This window comes from Zingiber officinale, chromosome 4A (genome assembly GCF_018446385.1).
Source record: "Zingiber officinale cultivar Zhangliang chromosome 4A, Zo_v1.1, whole genome shotgun sequence".
Lineage (NCBI taxonomy): Eukaryota > Viridiplantae > Streptophyta > Magnoliopsida > Zingiberales > Zingiberaceae > Zingiber > Zingiber officinale.
Window position 1 is genome coordinate 146,544,727 of NC_055992.1, and position 18,910 is coordinate 146,563,636.

The following is an 18,910-nucleotide window of genomic DNA, read 5'->3' on the forward strand; positions in this document are numbered from 1 at the left end:
GTTCCAGATTTGGGGTCGAATTTAGCGACGAAATTTTTTCCTGTTGCAAACTTGAAACGAAAATTTTTTGTTGCAAATTTCATTAGTCATTTGGGTCGAAATTTATTTTCATTGGTAAATTTGTCCCAATTTTGGGACGAATTATTTTCATTCCTAACTTTTGTCTCCAAATTTGTATTGTTTTTGTAGTGTGATTTATATAATAAAAAAGATATAAATATTAGGTTGATAAATTTAGAATTATACTAAATTTATGAATACTAATACATGTAGAGAACTAGTAGAAACCTATCGAGATTGATATATGATTATAATTCATTTAACTTGCGCTAATAATCGAACAGTTTAATGCATTGTTCATTGAAAAACAAGTAAAAATCTAATGATATTTCACTATAGAAAGTTCACAAGTTACCTGGCCAAAACTCAACTTATTTGAGACTTTTTTTAAAAAAAAAAAACTTATCCATATTTTTCAATCACATGAACATTTTAAAAAATTATTTTGATAATTAATTGATCAAATAGAAACATAAATAATTACTTTACAAGTAGATCATCATAAAGAATTAGGAACAATGTTAAAAGCACTCCTTGCTCTTATAGATTTCAAGGGAAGAAGAATTTTAGTCATCTTTATGTAGACTAAATAGATTTCATTCCCTGATCAAAATGTTTGAGCGAAAGCAACAGTTTTTGCCCTCTCCAAAACGCCCAAGAAGATTGAACCTCCAATGCCGATCCATAACACTCTCAGTCCAATACCCTATGTTGAAATTCAAAATAATGAATACCGAGAAAAAATTTCTATCGTCATCGACAAAGATCAGATATTGTTTAAGCCAAATTAGAACCAAACAAGTCAAATGATCAAAGTTTATTTTGGACTAGCTAGGAATTTGGTTGCAGTAACCAATAAGCACTCTCAATTAAAGAACAAAATCATTTGTACCTCAATAGCAACAAAACTAATGAACTATAACTTATTTAAAAGAACAACAAACTAGGAGTAGTAGGAAAACTAAGTTCAAGCTGATAAAAAAAAAAAAAACCAAGCTTAAATAATCATTCAACGGCTTTATTCATTTTAGATTTGACTTAACTTGACTCAATTAGCTTATCAAATAAATTTGAACATCACAAAATTTAGCTCTGCTTAGCTCATTTTCAGCTCTAATAATAATGGCCTGGTGAACTGAATTCTGTAATTCCAAGATGGTTAAAAGGTTGGAGAAGATATTGGAAGGAAGGTTATCTGTTGTGTAATGTCCAAAGTTTCTGTCCTGATTGACACAAAGTTATGGTGATCATATTATGCATTTCTTAATATCAACAATTAGGGTTGGAACCTGCATGAGGCTGTAATGAACTAACTGAGTATATATTTCTTTTATCGACAAGATCTTCAGCGAGAATGATGAAGGAACATGAAGTTTTTTGATTGCATAACACAATCAGATATGATATTAAAAAGAAGATTTTTGCACACTAAATGATCATTCTTTTCTCTCCTGCTTTAATTATGTTTGATCTGCTTGTTGAGATACAGAAAACCCCACTAGTGCCACCCCTTCAATTATGAGCAATTAATTATTCTCTGAAGGTTGAGGAAGCCATGATTGCTCTAATTAATATTTCAGTAGCAATCGGATCAGTAATCTCTTCACCACGGTGGCCAATGAACTCCCACTAGATTCTCCACCAGAGGGAGGAGAGGATCTATCCATTAGATCTCAAGTAGATTGATTAATAAGAGTGATCGGCAGTGAACACTGATGAATCGATTGGTGGGGTTGCATCATGTTTGAGTTAGTGGATTTCCATGCCTGGCAGAATCAAAGGATGATTAAGAAAGGGAAAGAATGATAAGGAAATTAAATCTTTGAATTTTCTTGTGATGTAGATGGATTCGTGGTTTGATTGTGGTCACTTGTCGGTTAGTTTTTGGCCTTGTTTTGCTTTCAATTATTGGGGTGGTTTACAAGTGGTTCTTGTTTTGTTAATTGGATCCTGCCAAAAACTCTCTATTCATACAATTATAAGGTCGAGTGTGATAGGTAGGATGTTACAATAAGACCTAGGCAAATATCTCATGTATAATCTTGTCTTTGCGATCGAAAGCATCTCCTTTGGCCCTTTAGAAGAGATTGACTAAGCTAAGATAATAATCTAGTGTAAGGAAAGAGTGAGAAGATACTATCAGTAAATGTAAGTAAAGGTTAATGGATCTCAATATTATTCTTGATATAATGATGTAAAAGTTTAACGAAGTTAGGCTATAAGTAGGCAAAGTCTTCATACGCATGTGTAGATAGGGCTATAAAAAAGTTGAGTCGGGCCAACCTTTGGAGTGATAAAGTTTGTTTGATAAGGTAACTGAGTCGAGCCAAACTGAGTTTAAAATGAACCAAGTCATTTCAATTGAAATGATTGTTCAAGTTTGGTTTAGTTTATTTTTTATGAGTTTGATCTTGGTTCAAACTTTGCTGAGCTTGGTTCATTTAAATGTTATTAAGCTCTCAATTCAAATTTATTTGATTGGTTATTGAGTTTGATAATTCAAACTTATTTGTTTATTTTAAAAGTTTATTTATTTATTTAGCATGTTGATAAGAGTTTTATTAATGAAGATGATCACGAATGTTGTTCACCAACATTATTCATGAAGTTGTTCATGATCATTAATAAGCTGAATACATTTGTGTTCAAACTTGTTTGTTTAATTTAACGAGTTGTTCAAGTTTTATTTATTTAATTGATCTTGTATGTATTGAACGAACATAAACAAGCTCTTATCAAACCGAATATTAAACTTGTTCATGAATGTTTGATTCATTTACAACCCTATGTGTAGACATTGAACCATATACATTTGTATGTGTCGAGTTTAATATGAGATTTCCAATCAAATTAGTCTAAGTATCTTTGCTAATAGGAAAATTGTAAACTCCTACTACTGGAACTACAAGAATATATCAAAGGAACACAAATTAGATACTTGAAACATAATATTGGCAATTAAAAGAAAGAATAAACTATGAACACTACAAAAGTTTTAGATCACAAGTTATAAAATGAAAGCATCTACATTAGAAAATGACAAAGGTATTATTAATCCTACAAGGACAAGAAGGACCTCTCTACCATGTTGCCTTTACCATGACAACAACGACAACCCTAGACATAGAAACAATGAACATTCATAACGTAACATAAACATTACTTATTGTCTTTCACAATAAATAGACCATAAACATATATAGTGTGGTGAACTTGTCCATTGTTTATTATTTTTCAAAATAAAATAAGAAATATAAGGCAACAATCATGCCGTTTTTCTATCTACTATATATGAACAATTTTATCACCACTCAACAAATATTCATCTTTTAAACAAGTAAAGAAATTCGCTCATAATTAGCCCCTCAAGTAGTCACTGTTCATCAATTTTTATTTATCTACTTTTCAATTTTTTGATGCAAACACCCTTTTCATAAAAGTTGACTAGGCTCTAGGTATGATATTAATTTCAATATAGAGAGAAAGGCTGCACTAATTGATGGGATTAACATTCTCCACACTAATTAATAATCTTGGCATAATTATAACATCTAGAAAGAAATGCTTTCACATCTTCAATTTATTTGACAGATGAAAGTTCCACTCAAATATTATAATGGAAAGTACAACTCATTCCTTGTATCCTCAAAAGAAAGTAAACAAGAGAACATTGGGTTTAAGGGCAACTAATGTTAAAATTTAATTAAATGATGACTTTTTATAAAAAAAAAAATTAAGCTCATATAAATCAGTTTAAAATATAATTTGTTTTTGATTCCAAGCTATAATTATAGGACCCCTTCTACTTAAAATTATCTAACTTTTCTAATTAAAAGAACAAGTGAGTTTTCTATACATACTTTGCAAATATGGAGGGGCATCTCCATATTCTGTCCATGTTGTGAGATGATGATGAGAGAGGGAAGTTGGAGGGAGCTTTCATTAATAGATGAGAATAAATTTCTAATTATATTGTATAATTAAACAAAAGAAAGGGAGAAGAAACTGACAATATATTCCACTCTCTCAAGCATTGAGAATTAGAATGATGAATTCAGTCAAAAAAGAGAGGCCATCGACTTATTATTATTATTATCATAAAACACGATCATTAAGTATAACAAGTCCTGATATGAAATATAATTGGTATCAAATAAAAAGGGCAAGGTAAACACAAGCAAAAGAAGATTAATCACTATATCTAGAATGTGGTGCGGTGAAATGAATATCTTAGATGTTGAATTCTAAGTGTGTATAAGTTGTACTCCGTGTATATATAATAAGTGCACAATTAGGGGAATGCTGTGTACTTCTAAAATTACTTGAATATTGAGCAATTCAATATTCAACTATTCATGTAATCGACTTCACAACCCTTCTTATCATGTATGAGTAATGAGCTTTGTGTTGAATATATGTGAATAGAGAAGAAGTTGAAAGAAAATAAGTTCTATTGTGAATGAGACTTTAGTCCAATATTGAGAGTTTCATAACATATTGGTTGGTTTATATTGATTCGCATGCATTGATGAAGTGAACATAGGTGCCGGCGGTGTACATTGTGATAGATGTAATTTTAATTCAGTTAATTTCTTGTCCAACACTATGGTGGTTGCAAGGCCTTAATCAATCAGCTAGATGGAACACATGACAAGTTGACATGTTTTTGTTTTTGGTGAGTTCTAATTAGGGTCAAACAGTTCATAAAAAAATCCCTCTTTGGTTTCTTATGCTTACTATTCAATCCAATAATTTCTAATGACAACAACGTTCAAACAAGAAATAAATCATGTCGCACACTAAATGATGAAATATTTTAGTGGTATTTTAATTAGAGCTAGGTCTCAAGTTGTGCGTTTTAAATTTAATGATCACTAGAAGAGAAGATCATGTTATATTTTTGTCTGGAACTATGGTGCAATAATAAGAAGTGAGATAGACTCTAAATAATAAGAGTTTAAATCTTATCGTAGATACGTTATCAGAGGAGTTTGAAAAATTTATATGTGATACTGAATTATTCGTCAAGACTTACTTGTTCTTTATTGATTTATCCTAGTTGTGATAAAAAAATTTTTGTTAAGACCGACTCGATCACATGGATACCTCGATTAAAAATAAAAAATAAAAACATCATGCCGGTTGTGCTTATCTCTCCTCCCTCCCTTCTTCTTCTGTGTGTGTGTGTGTCTCTCTCTCTTATGTGGAAATGGAAGAACTAACCAAATGCCTCATCATCATCTTCTTCTTCACGTTTATTATACTCCTTTTGCACCAGAGAAGGAGGGGGAGCAGCAGCAGTAGCAGCAGAGGCAAGATATCAGGTAAGCTCCCCGCCGGCACTGATGGATGGCCCTTCGTCGGAGAGACCCTCGACTTCATCTCCTGCGCCTACTCCCCTCGTCCCGAAACCTTCATCGACAAGCGTCGATCTCGGTATGTTCCCCTAAGCTCTCACTTCCAAAATTGGGTGCTAGATGATCGATCGACGGTGTTAATTATAGGCACGGGAAGGTGTTCCGGTCGCACCTGTTCGGGAGCCCGATGATCGTGTCGGCCGACGCCGACGTCACCAAGTGCGTGCTGCAGAGCGACTCGAGGTCGTTCGTGCCATCTTACCCCAGATCCCTCACCGAGTTGATGGGCAAGTCCTCCATCCTGGTGATCAACGGCAGCCTCCAGCGGAGAGTCCACGGCCTCATCGGCGCGTTCCTCAAGTCGCCGGCCGTCAAGGTGAGGCTCGCCGGGGACATGCAGCGCTACGTGAGGCAGAGCATGGCCGGCTGGGAAGACGGGCAGGTCGTCAGAATCCAAGACGAGGCCAAAAATGTAACAACTCGATCGATCGATTCATATGATCACTCAAATTAATTCAATCGATTGCTAGAACTAATCAAATATTCGGCGTGCGGCATGCGATCAGATCATCTTCCGAATCCTGGTGAAAGGGCTGATTGGGTTGGAGGCAGGGAAGGAGATGGAGCTGCTGAAGCAGGAGTTCAAGGAGTTCATCGCCGGCCTGATGTCCTTGCCCATGAAGATACCCGGAAGCCAGCTGTACAAATCTCTCCGGGCGAAGAAGAAGATGGTGAGGGTGATAAAGAGCATCATCGACGAAAAGAGGAGGAGGAACCTGCAGACGAGCGCCGGAGGGAGTACTCCGACCGACGTCGTCGAGGTGCTGATCAACGACTCCGGCGACAGCGACCGGTGGATCACCGACGACCTGATATCGGACAACGTGGTCGACCTGATGATTCCTGCGGAGGACTCCGTGCCCGTGCTCGTCACCCTGGCCGTCAAGTTCCTCGGCGACTCTCCGATCGCTCTGCAACAGCTACAGGTAACAAAATCTACAGGAGTAATCAATCATCTGGCTTTCCATTTTTAGAATTACTGGTAGATTTCATCCATTTGTGTATGCCTTGATTTAGAAATAAATTAAATGGTTTGTACCCTAAATAATATTAAAAACCAAAGTATATAATATTTTTTAAAAAAAATAAAGCCAAAAATATTCTCCTAATGTCAATATTCCTATGCAACAATAACTGCATTTTAATTTCAGGAAGAAAATATGTTCTTGAAGGAGCAAAAAAAACTTGCCGGTGAGGATCTCCAATGGAATGACTATATGTCTTTATCATTTACTCAACATGTAAGTCGTGATTAAATTATCATTAGTCATAATAATATTACTAATCAATCAATTAACCAATATATATAGGTCATAACTGAGACTCTACGCGTGGGAAATATAATTAGTGGAATCATGCGCAAGGCAGTAAGAGATGTTGAGATCAAAGGGCACTTGATACCCAAAGGATGGTGTGTCTTCACTTACTTTCGCTCGGTCCACCTCGACGAGGCTCATTTCGATGAGCCCTACAAGTTCAACCCATGGAGATGGAAGGTATAATTGACAATGTATTTCTCGTTGCCATACTAAAAGAGAAGTTAGAGAACTTGTTAACGATACATTTGTAGGATAAGGAATACATGAGTTCATGTAACTTCACACCGTTTGGAGGAGGGCAAAGATTGTGCCCTGGAATGGATCTTGCAAGGCTTGAAGCTTCCATCTTCCTTCACCACTTGGCCACCAACTTCACGTGAGTACATTGACTAATTGTATATATTATTCATCAAATTACATCATTCTCCAGGTATTACACCTTCACACTTTCTCATCGTGCATGCATGAAAAAAATATGGGCAATGCATGCAGGTGGGTCGCAGAGGAGGACCAGATTGTAAATTTCCCCACTGTGAGAATGAAGAAGAAAATGCCCATCAGAGTGAGACGGAGAAGTGCCATCAAATAGGATTAAGGAGAGAAGTTCAGGTAGATTAATTCTGTATACAGATGAAGGATTTTAAAAAGGAGATACATTTCCTTTTGTTTATGAGAAAGGGAAGAAACGAAAAACAGAGGAAAATTTGAACCGAGCTGAGTGTTGATTTTCTTTGAATTAGAGATAGACCTTTCTTCTTCAATTTTATTTAAATTGTTTAATTATCAATGGAACAATAGATTGATCATGTTGATAGAAAAGTCATAGATGTTGATTTATAGTGTGGAAATTTGAAAGTGGAATGGAAATTGGAGTTCCATCACATAAACATGTATTATTTGACTTGCAATCTATCACAAACTTGTAGTTCCATCATATAAACGTGTTTCATTCTGCTCATGAGTTTTCCACTACAAGTTGTTAACTTGTGTTGAACATGATTGTATAAATTTATAATTCAATCCTAATCGTTACGAACATGGCAACGGTGTCTCGAGTCAAAAATCAATGACAAAATTCTCTATGCATGAAAAGGTTGCAAAATATAAGAGGATCACTTACGGATCTTGACTTTAAGATGATTGGGAAAAAAAAATTCTTATTAATTGATACAAATCTATAAAAACTTTCACTAAAATTTTCGAGTGCCTTTAAACTTTAATGAAAAAAGAAAGAAAATGAAAACCAACCCCACTAAATACTCCACCAATAATTAATCGAGTTATGCAATGAAAACAAATCCCTCAGAATTCATACTACATGAATTATACAATATAACTGCACATGCATTTGTAATATTTAACAAATATAAAATAGGAAAAAAATATTTAACAAGATAGATATAGTCTTTTAAAATACAGATTATTTATATATATTTTACTATGCCAAGATGATTTCTTTGGAGTGAAAGCCTCAATCTAATATGATTATTTTAGAAGTAATAGCGTCTACAGTGGCAAAAGTTGATAATCCTTGCCACAGTTGTTAATCCTTATCTTAGACGTTTCATTCCCAGATTATATATAAAGAAAGGTAATCATGAGTGTTTGCTAGTCCAAACAGTCACGAATATGGGGAAGACAGAACCTAACTACTAATCAGGAATTGACCCTTAGTCATCCTAGTGACAACACTCCATGCATTAACTAACTGTCCATCCTGAGGAGACTAACAATAACATTTATGCATCTATGGGGTGGGTTGTCACCAAGTTAACACTAATAAGTATCAACTATTATAGATTGAGAAAAAGTTCTCAATCTATAAGTATACATGCTATTAAATTCCAAAAAAACAATTCTAAATTATATTATTAGTGCATGTCTTAGCATCCTTGAGGAACATGTTTAATTTAACTATTTCACGTCAGAGTAATTAAAATATAGAATATGTATTTGCAATTTAGAGATCTATCTTCCACTGCCAACGGTTTGGAAGTTTTAAACCCACCTGGTAGCAGCTACTTGTATCCCTGACGAAAAAAATTATTCATGCTAAGTTGAAGAAAAATCATGAAATAAACCTTATCGGCTAGCTGCATACCAAACTACAAAATCTTGTTAACCAAAGTCAATTATCATACTCAGAAAATGCATGACTGAAATATAAAGGGTAAATCTAAATATAATGGTCAGTATAAAATTTGAAAATTCATTGATCCACACATCTTCAAACGTAGACGCCAGTGGCGAGGAGCAAAAATAGAGACCCAAAGCCCTGCAACAACCAAAGAAATATTTAGTCCAAATATTGGCGACTTGTTCACAGGAGCAATTCCACCAATTTATAATTACCAAGAAGACAGATGCCACTGCAGCTGTCACAAGCTCCTTTGCCAGGCAACGGTTCCTAGTCGATGTAGTAGCTTCGTAACTGAAATTTGATATGTATCAGCGAGTGAGTCAATCAATAAGCCAAGACCAAAAAAAATAGTTGAAGGTTGCGGAATACATGAATACTTCTGCTATGACGACGTTTGGAGACTTAGGGTCATCAGACAATAGGAACATGCATATGTTTCCCAACTGAATCCAGGTCTATATTTGCATAATGCTTGTTAGAACCCCAAGTGGTGAAGCAGATTGTCAAATAAGGTCAAATTATATGAATCAGCGAGAGAGTGGATCAATAAGACAAGACCCAAAAAATTAGTTGAAGGTTGTGGAATACATTAATACTTGTGCTATGACTACGTTTGGAGACTTAGGGTCACCAGACAGTAGGAACATGTGTATGTTTCGCAACTGAATCCATGTTTATATTTACATAATGCTTGTTAGAACCCCAAGTGGTGAAGCAGGTTGTCAAATAAGGTCAAATTATATCTTGTTTGTGTTTCTTATATGTGTGTTGTGCAAGGACTTAAGAAAACACATAGGTATTCGATGGTTGAGGATTTGTTAAAGTACTGTGAAGGGTGGTATGGGACACCCGAGGGACAGGAAAGGATAAGGAGTATCGGAGACGGCAAGACCTTAGAAGAAGACGCAAGCGAGCGAGGATGATGGCACGGGAAGAGAGTTGACGGGCTCGGTGCATCCAAAGTACGAGAAGCAGCAGAATAGTGTACTCTAGTGGAGTGAGAAGCATGACACGAGGAGTGAGCATCCAAGGGAGGAGAAGTCGGAGGAAGCATGCGCAAGGTAAGCTAGTGAGACGAGATATTGAGTGTTGTATTCAGACGAGGATAGACTTAGGTGGTGTTTGGTTCTCTCCTAGGAATCGGAATGGGAATGGGTATCATAATATTATGGAATAGGAATCGGTATGAGCTTGGATATCATTCTTAAAAATAATGTTTGGTTAGTTGAATATTTTCAATCGGAATGAACCTAAATTTCCTTTTTTACCCTTAGAGGAAAATAAGAGGAAAAATTAAATGGAAGAGAAAGTTGAATGTGAGAGAGAATGATGAGAGAGAAAGTATGATGAGAGAGAAAGTATGATGGAAAAAAAAGAAGAGAGGGAAAGTGTGATGAGAGAAAATGAGGAGAGAGAGTATGATAGGAGAGATTGAGAAGAGAAAAAGTATGATGAGAGAGATTGTGCTGAGAGAGAAAGAGTGATAGGAAAAAATTGAAGAGAGAGAAAGTGTTATGAGAGAAAATGAGAGATTGAGGAGAGAAAGTATGATGAAAAAATGTGATGAGAGAGAAAGTATGATGGGAAAAATGAAAAGAGGGAAAGTGTGATAAGAGAAAATGAGAAGAGAGAGTGTGATGGAAGAGAATGAAAAGAGAGAAAGTGTGATGAGAGAAAATATGGAGAGAGTGAGTATGGTAAGATAGATTGAGGAGAGAGAAAGTATGATGACAGAGAAATTATGATGAAAAAATAAGGAGAGAATGAAGAGCGAGAAAATAATGAGAGAGTTTATGATGAGAGAGAATGAGGAGAGAGTGTGTGATGGAAGAGAATGAAGAGAGAGAAAATGTGATGGGAGGAAATATGGAGAGAGAGTATGGTAAGAGAGATTGAGGAGAGAGAAAGTATGATGGAAAAATGAGGAGAGAATGAAGAGAGAGAAAATAATGAGTGTGTGTGTATGATGAGAGAGAATATAGAGAGAAAATAGTAGAGAATGCGTGATGAGAGAGAATGAGGAGAGAGAAAGTATGTTGAGAGAAAATATGATGATAAAATGAGGAGAGAGAGAGTATGATCAGAGAGAACAAGGAGAGAGAGTGAAATGAAAGAAAAATTGAACAAATATACTAAGGGTATTTTCGTCCAAACTTAATTCTTATTCCCATTCTATCAAAACCCAAGAGAGAGGGTGGGTTTCCTCCATATCCAAATTTTTTTGTTTCATTCCAAAATTTTGATTCCATTCCCATCAACCAAATACAAGGTTTGGGAATGAATCCATTTCCTCATTCCCAAACCTCTAAACCAAATGCCCCCTTAATCATAGGTGGACTCAGGCGTAGTCAACTAAGGCGTAGTCAACTAAGTCAGAAGGTTCGGGTGACCAAAAAAGGGTTTTTGGTCGACCAAAGCATAGGATAATCGTTAGATGCCTATAGGTTATTGCTGGTGATTGGATTGGTCAACCAAACACTGGGCGAGGGATTGGAAGCTATGTGAAAGTTGATCCAACAGCAAAGATCTGATGTAAGCAGGATCGGGCGATCGCAATGCAAGATCAAGCAACCAGAGGACATGTGGCAATAGTCAATAGATACAAGGAACTTACCCAAAGATGACCAAGTTTCGGTAGACCGGTAAGTTATTAGGTCGACCAAAAGGATGCCACATCAGTGAAGGAGTGAGCGAGGACCGTCGAGTGGATGAGCTCTATCTGCCACATCATCAGTTTTTGGTTGACCAGGTAACCTTTCCAATCGACCCAACATGCCAAGTGAGTAGCTCGACCAGAGGCTATAAAAGGAGACGAGGAGCTCAAGTGCAGAACACACATCCACGATCTGAGATTCCAATACTTTGAAAGTGTTTCTTTTCTCTCTATTTTATTGTACTCTAAAATCGTAAGAGACTTCTCCGCCTCCAGCACGTTACCAAATAGGAGAAGGATAGTGGGCAAGCGCTTCTTGTGCATAAGCCTTCGTGTAGCAACCTAGGGTTCCGAACCAAATAAATACTCACACCCATCTCTTTTTGTGTTTACTTATTTTGTTAATGTGTGTCCTTATTACGTAGTTAGCAAGAGAAATAGAAATTGTTAATTGCAGGTATGTTATTCATCCCTTCCCTATAGTGCTTTGAACTGCTTCACAATACAACAACACGAATAGGAATGGGGATAAGAAATATCCCCAAAACATTCCAAGTGGTAATCCAATTTTCAACAAAAATGGAATTTTTTGCTGCATTTGGCCTCAGTTGAAGTATGGCAGTGGGATTCATTAATTTAATCCTATTCATATTTTGAAGGAGGTGTCACTGTATAAAAAACTCCAGTCTCCAGGGTCTCTCTCTCTCTCTCTCTCTGAATTCAAAATTCCAAAAAAACCGTATTCCAAGTTTTTGGATGGCTAACAAAGATCAGCATATACACACTTATATATACCATGTATGTGTCCTCAAACATTGGTTATTCATCGTATATATTTAAAATTTGCTTGCTTACCAGAACTCAATATTAGATGACTAATGTGAAATAATTTAGGTGTAGTAACTAGCAATACGCACACAGACAAGTATCTTAAATGTGACAATAAAAATCACAAAGATGCATGAAGGCGTCAGATAGAAGTGGCACAAGAACATACAGCTAAAATGAATTGTGTTTATGAAATCACATCCCACAAACACTAACTGAAACCTAGAAAATTATATCTATTGAAAGTTTTGACAGAATTTACATCTCTACCATACTCCCTATCTACTTTGTGTTATGAGAGATTATTTAGAGTTGGAGAGAATGCCAGGTAACAACAAATGTTTTTGAAACTGTGGAAGAAATAATGAAAGGTAAAGTATTCTCTCATTGTGTTTACTTGGAGAGAAGCATATGGATGGAAGGAAATGAAGAACTATGAAACGAAATAAAAAATATCATCAACGATTGCGAACCAAAACATATCTATTTAATAAAAAAAATCACTTGTCAGGAAAGAAAGAAATTAATTCCTCGTTTCCTTTCTCTTCCTCATGCTTATCCAAGTAAACCTTCATTTCCTTCTTTAGTCGTGTTCATCCAAGTAAAGGGGGGATTATTTTCTCTTTCTTCCTCCTATATTTTTATCCTAGTAAACACACAGTTAAATTGAAAATTCAAAGAGTTCTAATAAAAAAGATTAACATTAAATTCATAGCTATTAAAGGCGTTCGTCTGGCTGCGCCTAGGCGCCAGGTAAGCCTTTTGCACTTATTTGCCTTAAGCACATGCCTTGTGAGAGGTGACCGGCATGCTTGAGGCGCAATTATTCTAGCCTCATTGAAATGAGACGTACATATGCAAATCAGGCCCCAAAAAAAAACTTTTTACAGCCCAGCTCATACCTTTAATTACCCTTTTAATCAATTATGTATCATGCAGGGACGCTTATTTTTCTGCTTGTGTATGAAACTAGAGTGTTTTTGAACATGCAAGTATAGATATTTAAGGAAATAATAAATAAATTTATTATAAAAATAAAATATTTTTTTTATTTTGTGTGAAGCTTCATTCCAAAAGAAGAAAAATGATTGAAGCAAAAAAAAAAAAACAAGACTAAGGTAGCGTTTTATTTAGGGGTTTGGGAATGAGGGAATAGATTCATTCCCAAACTTTGTGTTTGGTCGATGGAAATGGAATCAAAATTTTGGAATGAAACCCAAAAACTTGGGTATGGATGAAACTCACCTCTTCCCTTGGATTTTGATAGAAATGGGAATGAAAATTAAGTTTTAGACAAAAATATTCTTAATATATTTATTCAATTTTTCTATCATTTCACTTTCTCTCTCCTCATTCTCTCATCACACTTTCTCTCTCAACATACTTTCTCTCTCCTTATTCTCTCTCATCACACATTCTCTACCATTTTCTCCCTATATTCTCTCTTATCACACACTCTCTCTCCTTATTTTCTCTCTCGTCATTCTCTTCCATCACACTTTTTCTTTCATCATACTTTCTCTCCGGTTACACACTCTCTCCTCAAACAATGTGCATTGTTCAAATCAGACTAAACAACAGATTAAATCACTCAAACAAGGAAATGAAGTACAATCCAGTTTGATCAATCAGCACATTTACTTGAATTTTAACCAATTCAACTGAAAAGACCTTCATGCAGTCAAATTCCGTAGTCCAATTTTAGGGACATCAATAGCTTGTTAGTTTGCATAATGGTCACCACAAACAAAAAAGAACATTGAAGAATCAAGGGAACACGTCCTACTATTTTATAATCCCTAAAAAGATTGGCAGATAAACAAATTTAAATAACAAGAAAAAATTGAAAAATTTGTGCCGGGATAGACAAAAAAACAATTCCAAGATTTATGGTGTATGGAGGAATATAGTCAAGGAAAAAATATATCTACAAGATCTAAAGAATTGAACTAGCTCAAACTAAGATATACATGCAAGCTGCAACAAAAAATTGTTGTAATTACCAAAACATGAATAAATAAGCATGTTGCATTGATGTCACATACTCATAAAATATTAGTCAATATGACTTACATAAGGCTACAAAATATCAGTCAATTCAAAGAGTTACATATGAAGATATCAAGCACTCTGATGGACCCAAACAATCTTATTTGTCATTAAGTGATAAAGGTGCCTTACCCTATGTACCAAAGTTAATATCAATCCCCTAAACAATTATTAATATGTTTTTCAGATGGAGGTGGGATGGAAACCAAAAAAATAATTAACTTCTCCTCTTTACGTGGAAGGAAGTAGAGAAGATTGAGGAATTTAATCCCAGCAAACTCCACTATTTTGTTTCACCCCAAATCAGGCACAATGGAGGGACATGAAGTTTAAGCATCCAATAAATAGAAATAAGCAAGCAGCATCATTTCTTTTCTTCCAATTCTGTCAAGTAAACAAGAAAACTGGAATAGAATCATAATAAGCATAAAATTCTATTCTTTTCCCGTCACTTATACTCCTTCATTTCTCTTCTACTTCCACTCCTCCAAGTATACCCGGCAAGGATTAATCTTAAGAGAAAACATTCTCAGCTGAAATGATTGAAAGGGATCCTTCATTTGTATCAATAGCAAAAACAGTGCATGAAGATTTAAATTTATGCACAAGACCCAATTTATAAATTTCCAACTTTTAGGCCTGCATCCCACCAATACTACAGTTACTTTTCATGCAATCTTTTCTAATTTATCCAAAATCATAACAAGAGACTCAACACCGAACCAAAATCTTAGTAATCTATCCATTACTAACAAAGGGTATAGAATAAACAATCACGGAACAAAAAATCGAGATCTGTTTTGGTACAATCTTAAACAGAATGTCATATAAAATTAAAACAATCATAGTGATATGCACAATAGAAAACAAATATGGTGAAATCTATTATTGAACTTGGATTCATGCGAATGCATAACAGAGAAACTCGGAAAATGTGCACAGATCTAAGTGGAAACTTACATGAAGAAGAAGGCAGTGACGAGGAGACCAACAACGAGCAACAGCGCAGAGAGCATAGGGTATAAATGGATGGGGATGGGGCTTGTTACGGGCTTCGGTGCCTGAGATAAAACCCTAGAGCCATAAGAAACCAAAAGATCTCGAAATCTTGAAAGAAAACGGATTGAACGGGAACTAAAAGCGTCCAGAGACTGGAATCAATAGAGATCTTACCATCTGCAGGAGGAAAGCGATAAGTGGAGGAAGACGGCGACGAAATCGTGCGAGTCGCGAGTTCAGATCTGCCGTCTGCGCCTGGACGAGGGGTACGTTTTATAGTAATTTCTACAAACAAAAAAAAAAATGTCAAATTTTCCTTTGTAGCATTGAATGATTTAATTTACCCATTTCATTTTATTTTCTCCATTTTACTGAACCGTGAATTTCTCATTTAGCATACTTAATTTTCGTAACACTCATAATTTGATTATATTTTTTGAAGTATTCCCCTTCTATACGTTTGTTCAAATTATCATATATAATTTTAATTATATAATTATCAAATAATCATAAATTAAAGTTATGAGAAATAAAATATACCTAAAAATTATTTGATTCAACAAAAATTTACTTATTTAAAAATTTTAATAAATAATCGAATTTAATATTTTATTATATTATCCTCAATTATAAAATTAATAATAATAATATTATTATTATTAATAATATTATTATTATTATTACCCTCCGTTTTTCTTGTTTTATTTTTTTACTTTTTCTTTTTCACATTTTTTTTATTTTTATATTTTTTATTTTTTTTAAATTTTTTTACTTTCCATTTTTTATGTTTTAATATTTTACATTTTTTATTTTTTTACGTTTTATTTTATTTTTTATTTTTTATTTTTTACGTTTTTTAAAATTTTTTTATGTTTTTAATTTTTTACATTTTTTCTATTTATTTGTTTTTTTAGGTTTTTTTCAAATTTTTTTAGTTTTTCCTATTTTTTATTTTTTTTAAAATTTTTTATTTTTTTATTTTTTTTAACTTTTAAAATTTTTTACGTTTTTTGTTTTTTTTACTTTTTTTTCTTTTTTTAACTTTTTTTTATATATTTTTAGGTTTTTTAAAAAAAATAATTTTTAACGTTTTTTATTTTTTTTACTTTTTTATTTTTTTTACATTTTTTCTATTTTTTATGTTTTTTATTTTTTACATTTTTTATTATTTTTAAATTTTTTAATGTTTTTTAAGTTCTTATTTTTTATTTTTTTACATTTTAAATTAATTTTAAAAAAAAATTTACGTTTTTCTTTTTTTATGTTTTTATTTTTTTACGTTTTTTCTCCTTTTTAAAGTTTTAAAAAAAAAAATTTATGTTTTTCGTTGTTTCCTTTATGTTTTTTCCATATTTTTAATAAAAAAATTTGTTAACCCTAAAATTAAGAAAAACTTTAGGGGCGTTTAGTTTGCATTTTCTATATTATTCTTTATTTTTATTTTTTGAGAAAATAAAAAATACGTTTGGTTTACATTTTTCACATTCATTTTCAAGAAAAAAAAGAGAGGATTTTCTAAGAAAGCGAAAAACACAGAAAAATCATTTTTTGAAAAATGAGAAAATATAATTTTCTAGAAAATGAAATGAAAATCAAACAAATCAAACGCATCCTTAGTTTTTCAAAATTTTCTAATTCAAGATTGCATGCCCTTTTTACTAACATGTCGGATCATGAAACATTACTCGAAAATCATCGATTACCTAAATCAAACAGAATTTTTGTTGATAATCTTAAATTAATATTTAAGGTTATTAAGAATAATCCCAATTAAAGCATCCTTCGAGACATTCCTAATGTATTTATGTTCATGGATTAAAAAATTTAATAACATAAATTCAGAACCGTCAATTTTTAAATTTACAAAGCCTGAAAGAAATTATCATAAATTCATTATAAAGACTAGATCAATAATATTAATTAATCAGCATCACCAATAAATTTGTAAGATTATCATGATTCTAAAAATATTACATTTTTTAATTTTTAGATGAAATTATCTAATGATGGTAAAAGATGATTGCGCGCATAAAAAAAAATCAACTTATAGTCCATCGTCAAGTAACTAAAGGGTGGGAGAGATTTTTTTCTTTAAGGATATATATCTGTCGAGAATTGACTCCTTATCTTATTGTAGCAAAACTGTTATCCTCTAATTAACTAGGCATCTCCATGGTAATAAATGTTGAACTAAGTAACACCAAACATGAGATAATTAGTCTGGTTCCATAAAAATTTTCCATCAACAGTCGGAGTAAATCAAGAAGTACTCGCGACAAAAGTCCTTGAAACTCATGATCTCGTGATGTCACACTGTATTTAGAGAAAAAATCTATATAACTATATCCTAGTTAGAAATTAAAACACAAGGGTTTGGTAATAACTTGGGACTCTTCCACCATACTATATCGCCTTAAAAGTAGATGGAATTCGCTATAGATCTAGAGAACTAATAATCACTGTCAAATTAAAGTCAATGTACATCCAACTTTCTATAATTAACATGTAAATTCACCTTTGGTTCTCGAACTTAATGTCGCAACACATATCACAAAAATAAGGCACATCCAACTTGTGCAAATCAAAATGTTTGACCATTTATAAAATACACCAACATTAAAAAAACAAACTCTCGAAAAAAGAAACTAATGTAAAAATTCTTTCAATCACCTTATTATTTAAAATCATTTATATAAGTTATCCAACTACTAATGTAAAAATTAAATATAACATATAATTATAAGCATAACAATAAATATAACATATTTAGAAATATTAATTTTACTATTTAATTCATCTCGATATTAATTATGATATCAAATATAATAAATCATAATTGATTGAAATCAATTCGAGAGTATTTTTCATTATTATCATTACCCTCGATAAACTTAACGGAATTGCCTAAACATTAAGTTTGAATACTAACTTGGTGAAATGTTGTCTAAATAATGACTTGGTAAATATATTAACAATTTGATCTTCAGTAGAGATGTAAGAAACTGAAAGTTGTCGAGTCTCCGCACGCTTACAAACAAAATAAAAATCAATTTCAACATACTTGGTACGAGAATGAAAAATAGGATTTGCAGCAAGATAAGTTGTTCAAATATTATCATACCAGATTTTGAGCATAGCAGTTTGGGAAAAAGTGTAATTCCAAATAGGGATGACAATGGGTAAGATTTGGGTAGAATTTCATATCCACCGTACCCATCCTCATTTATTATATCTATACACATACACATCCCCATACCTATTGGGTATTTAACTTTTATACTCATCCTCATACCCGTCGGAGTTTCGGGTACTCATATCCTACTCATCATCCTATTATTTCCTACCATTTTCATTTAAAAAAATATTTCAATATACTTATCAGCTCTTCCTCATCTCGCCCTCCTTCGATCGGGTGAACATTTTCCGTGGAAAAGAAGATGAGATG

The 18,910-nt window shown here is 33.4% G+C and overlaps 2 protein-coding genes across 2 annotated transcripts; one reads left to right on the forward strand and one right to left on the reverse strand.

The window, feature by feature from the left end:
* The first annotated feature begins 4,986 nt into the window (after window positions 1-4,986).
* Window positions 4,987-7,602, forward strand: LOC121971591 (cytochrome P450 90D2-like). The gene is made up of 7 exons (XM_042522925.1): window positions 4,987-5,496; window positions 5,565-5,889; window positions 5,984-6,403; window positions 6,629-6,718; window positions 6,788-6,973; window positions 7,048-7,172; window positions 7,289-7,602. Exons 1-7 carry the CDS (start codon window positions 5,270-5,272, stop codon window positions 7,383-7,385), a joined length of 1,470 nt encoding a protein of 489 aa, XP_042378859.1. The 5' UTR covers window positions 4,987-5,269; the 3' UTR covers window positions 7,386-7,602.
* A 1,265-nt stretch (window positions 7,603-8,867) lies between these two features.
* LOC121971593 (transmembrane protein 258-like) lies at window positions 8,868-15,782 on the reverse strand. The gene is made up of 4 exons (XM_042522926.1): window positions 15,640-15,782; window positions 15,427-15,527; window positions 9,149-9,227; window positions 8,868-9,071 (listed from the first exon to the last, which is right to left on the reverse strand). Exons 1-4 carry the CDS (start codon window positions 15,640-15,642, stop codon window positions 9,024-9,026), a joined length of 231 nt encoding a protein of 76 aa, XP_042378860.1. The 5' UTR covers window positions 15,643-15,782; the 3' UTR covers window positions 8,868-9,023.
* Window positions 15,783-18,910: the final 3,128 nt, after the last annotated feature.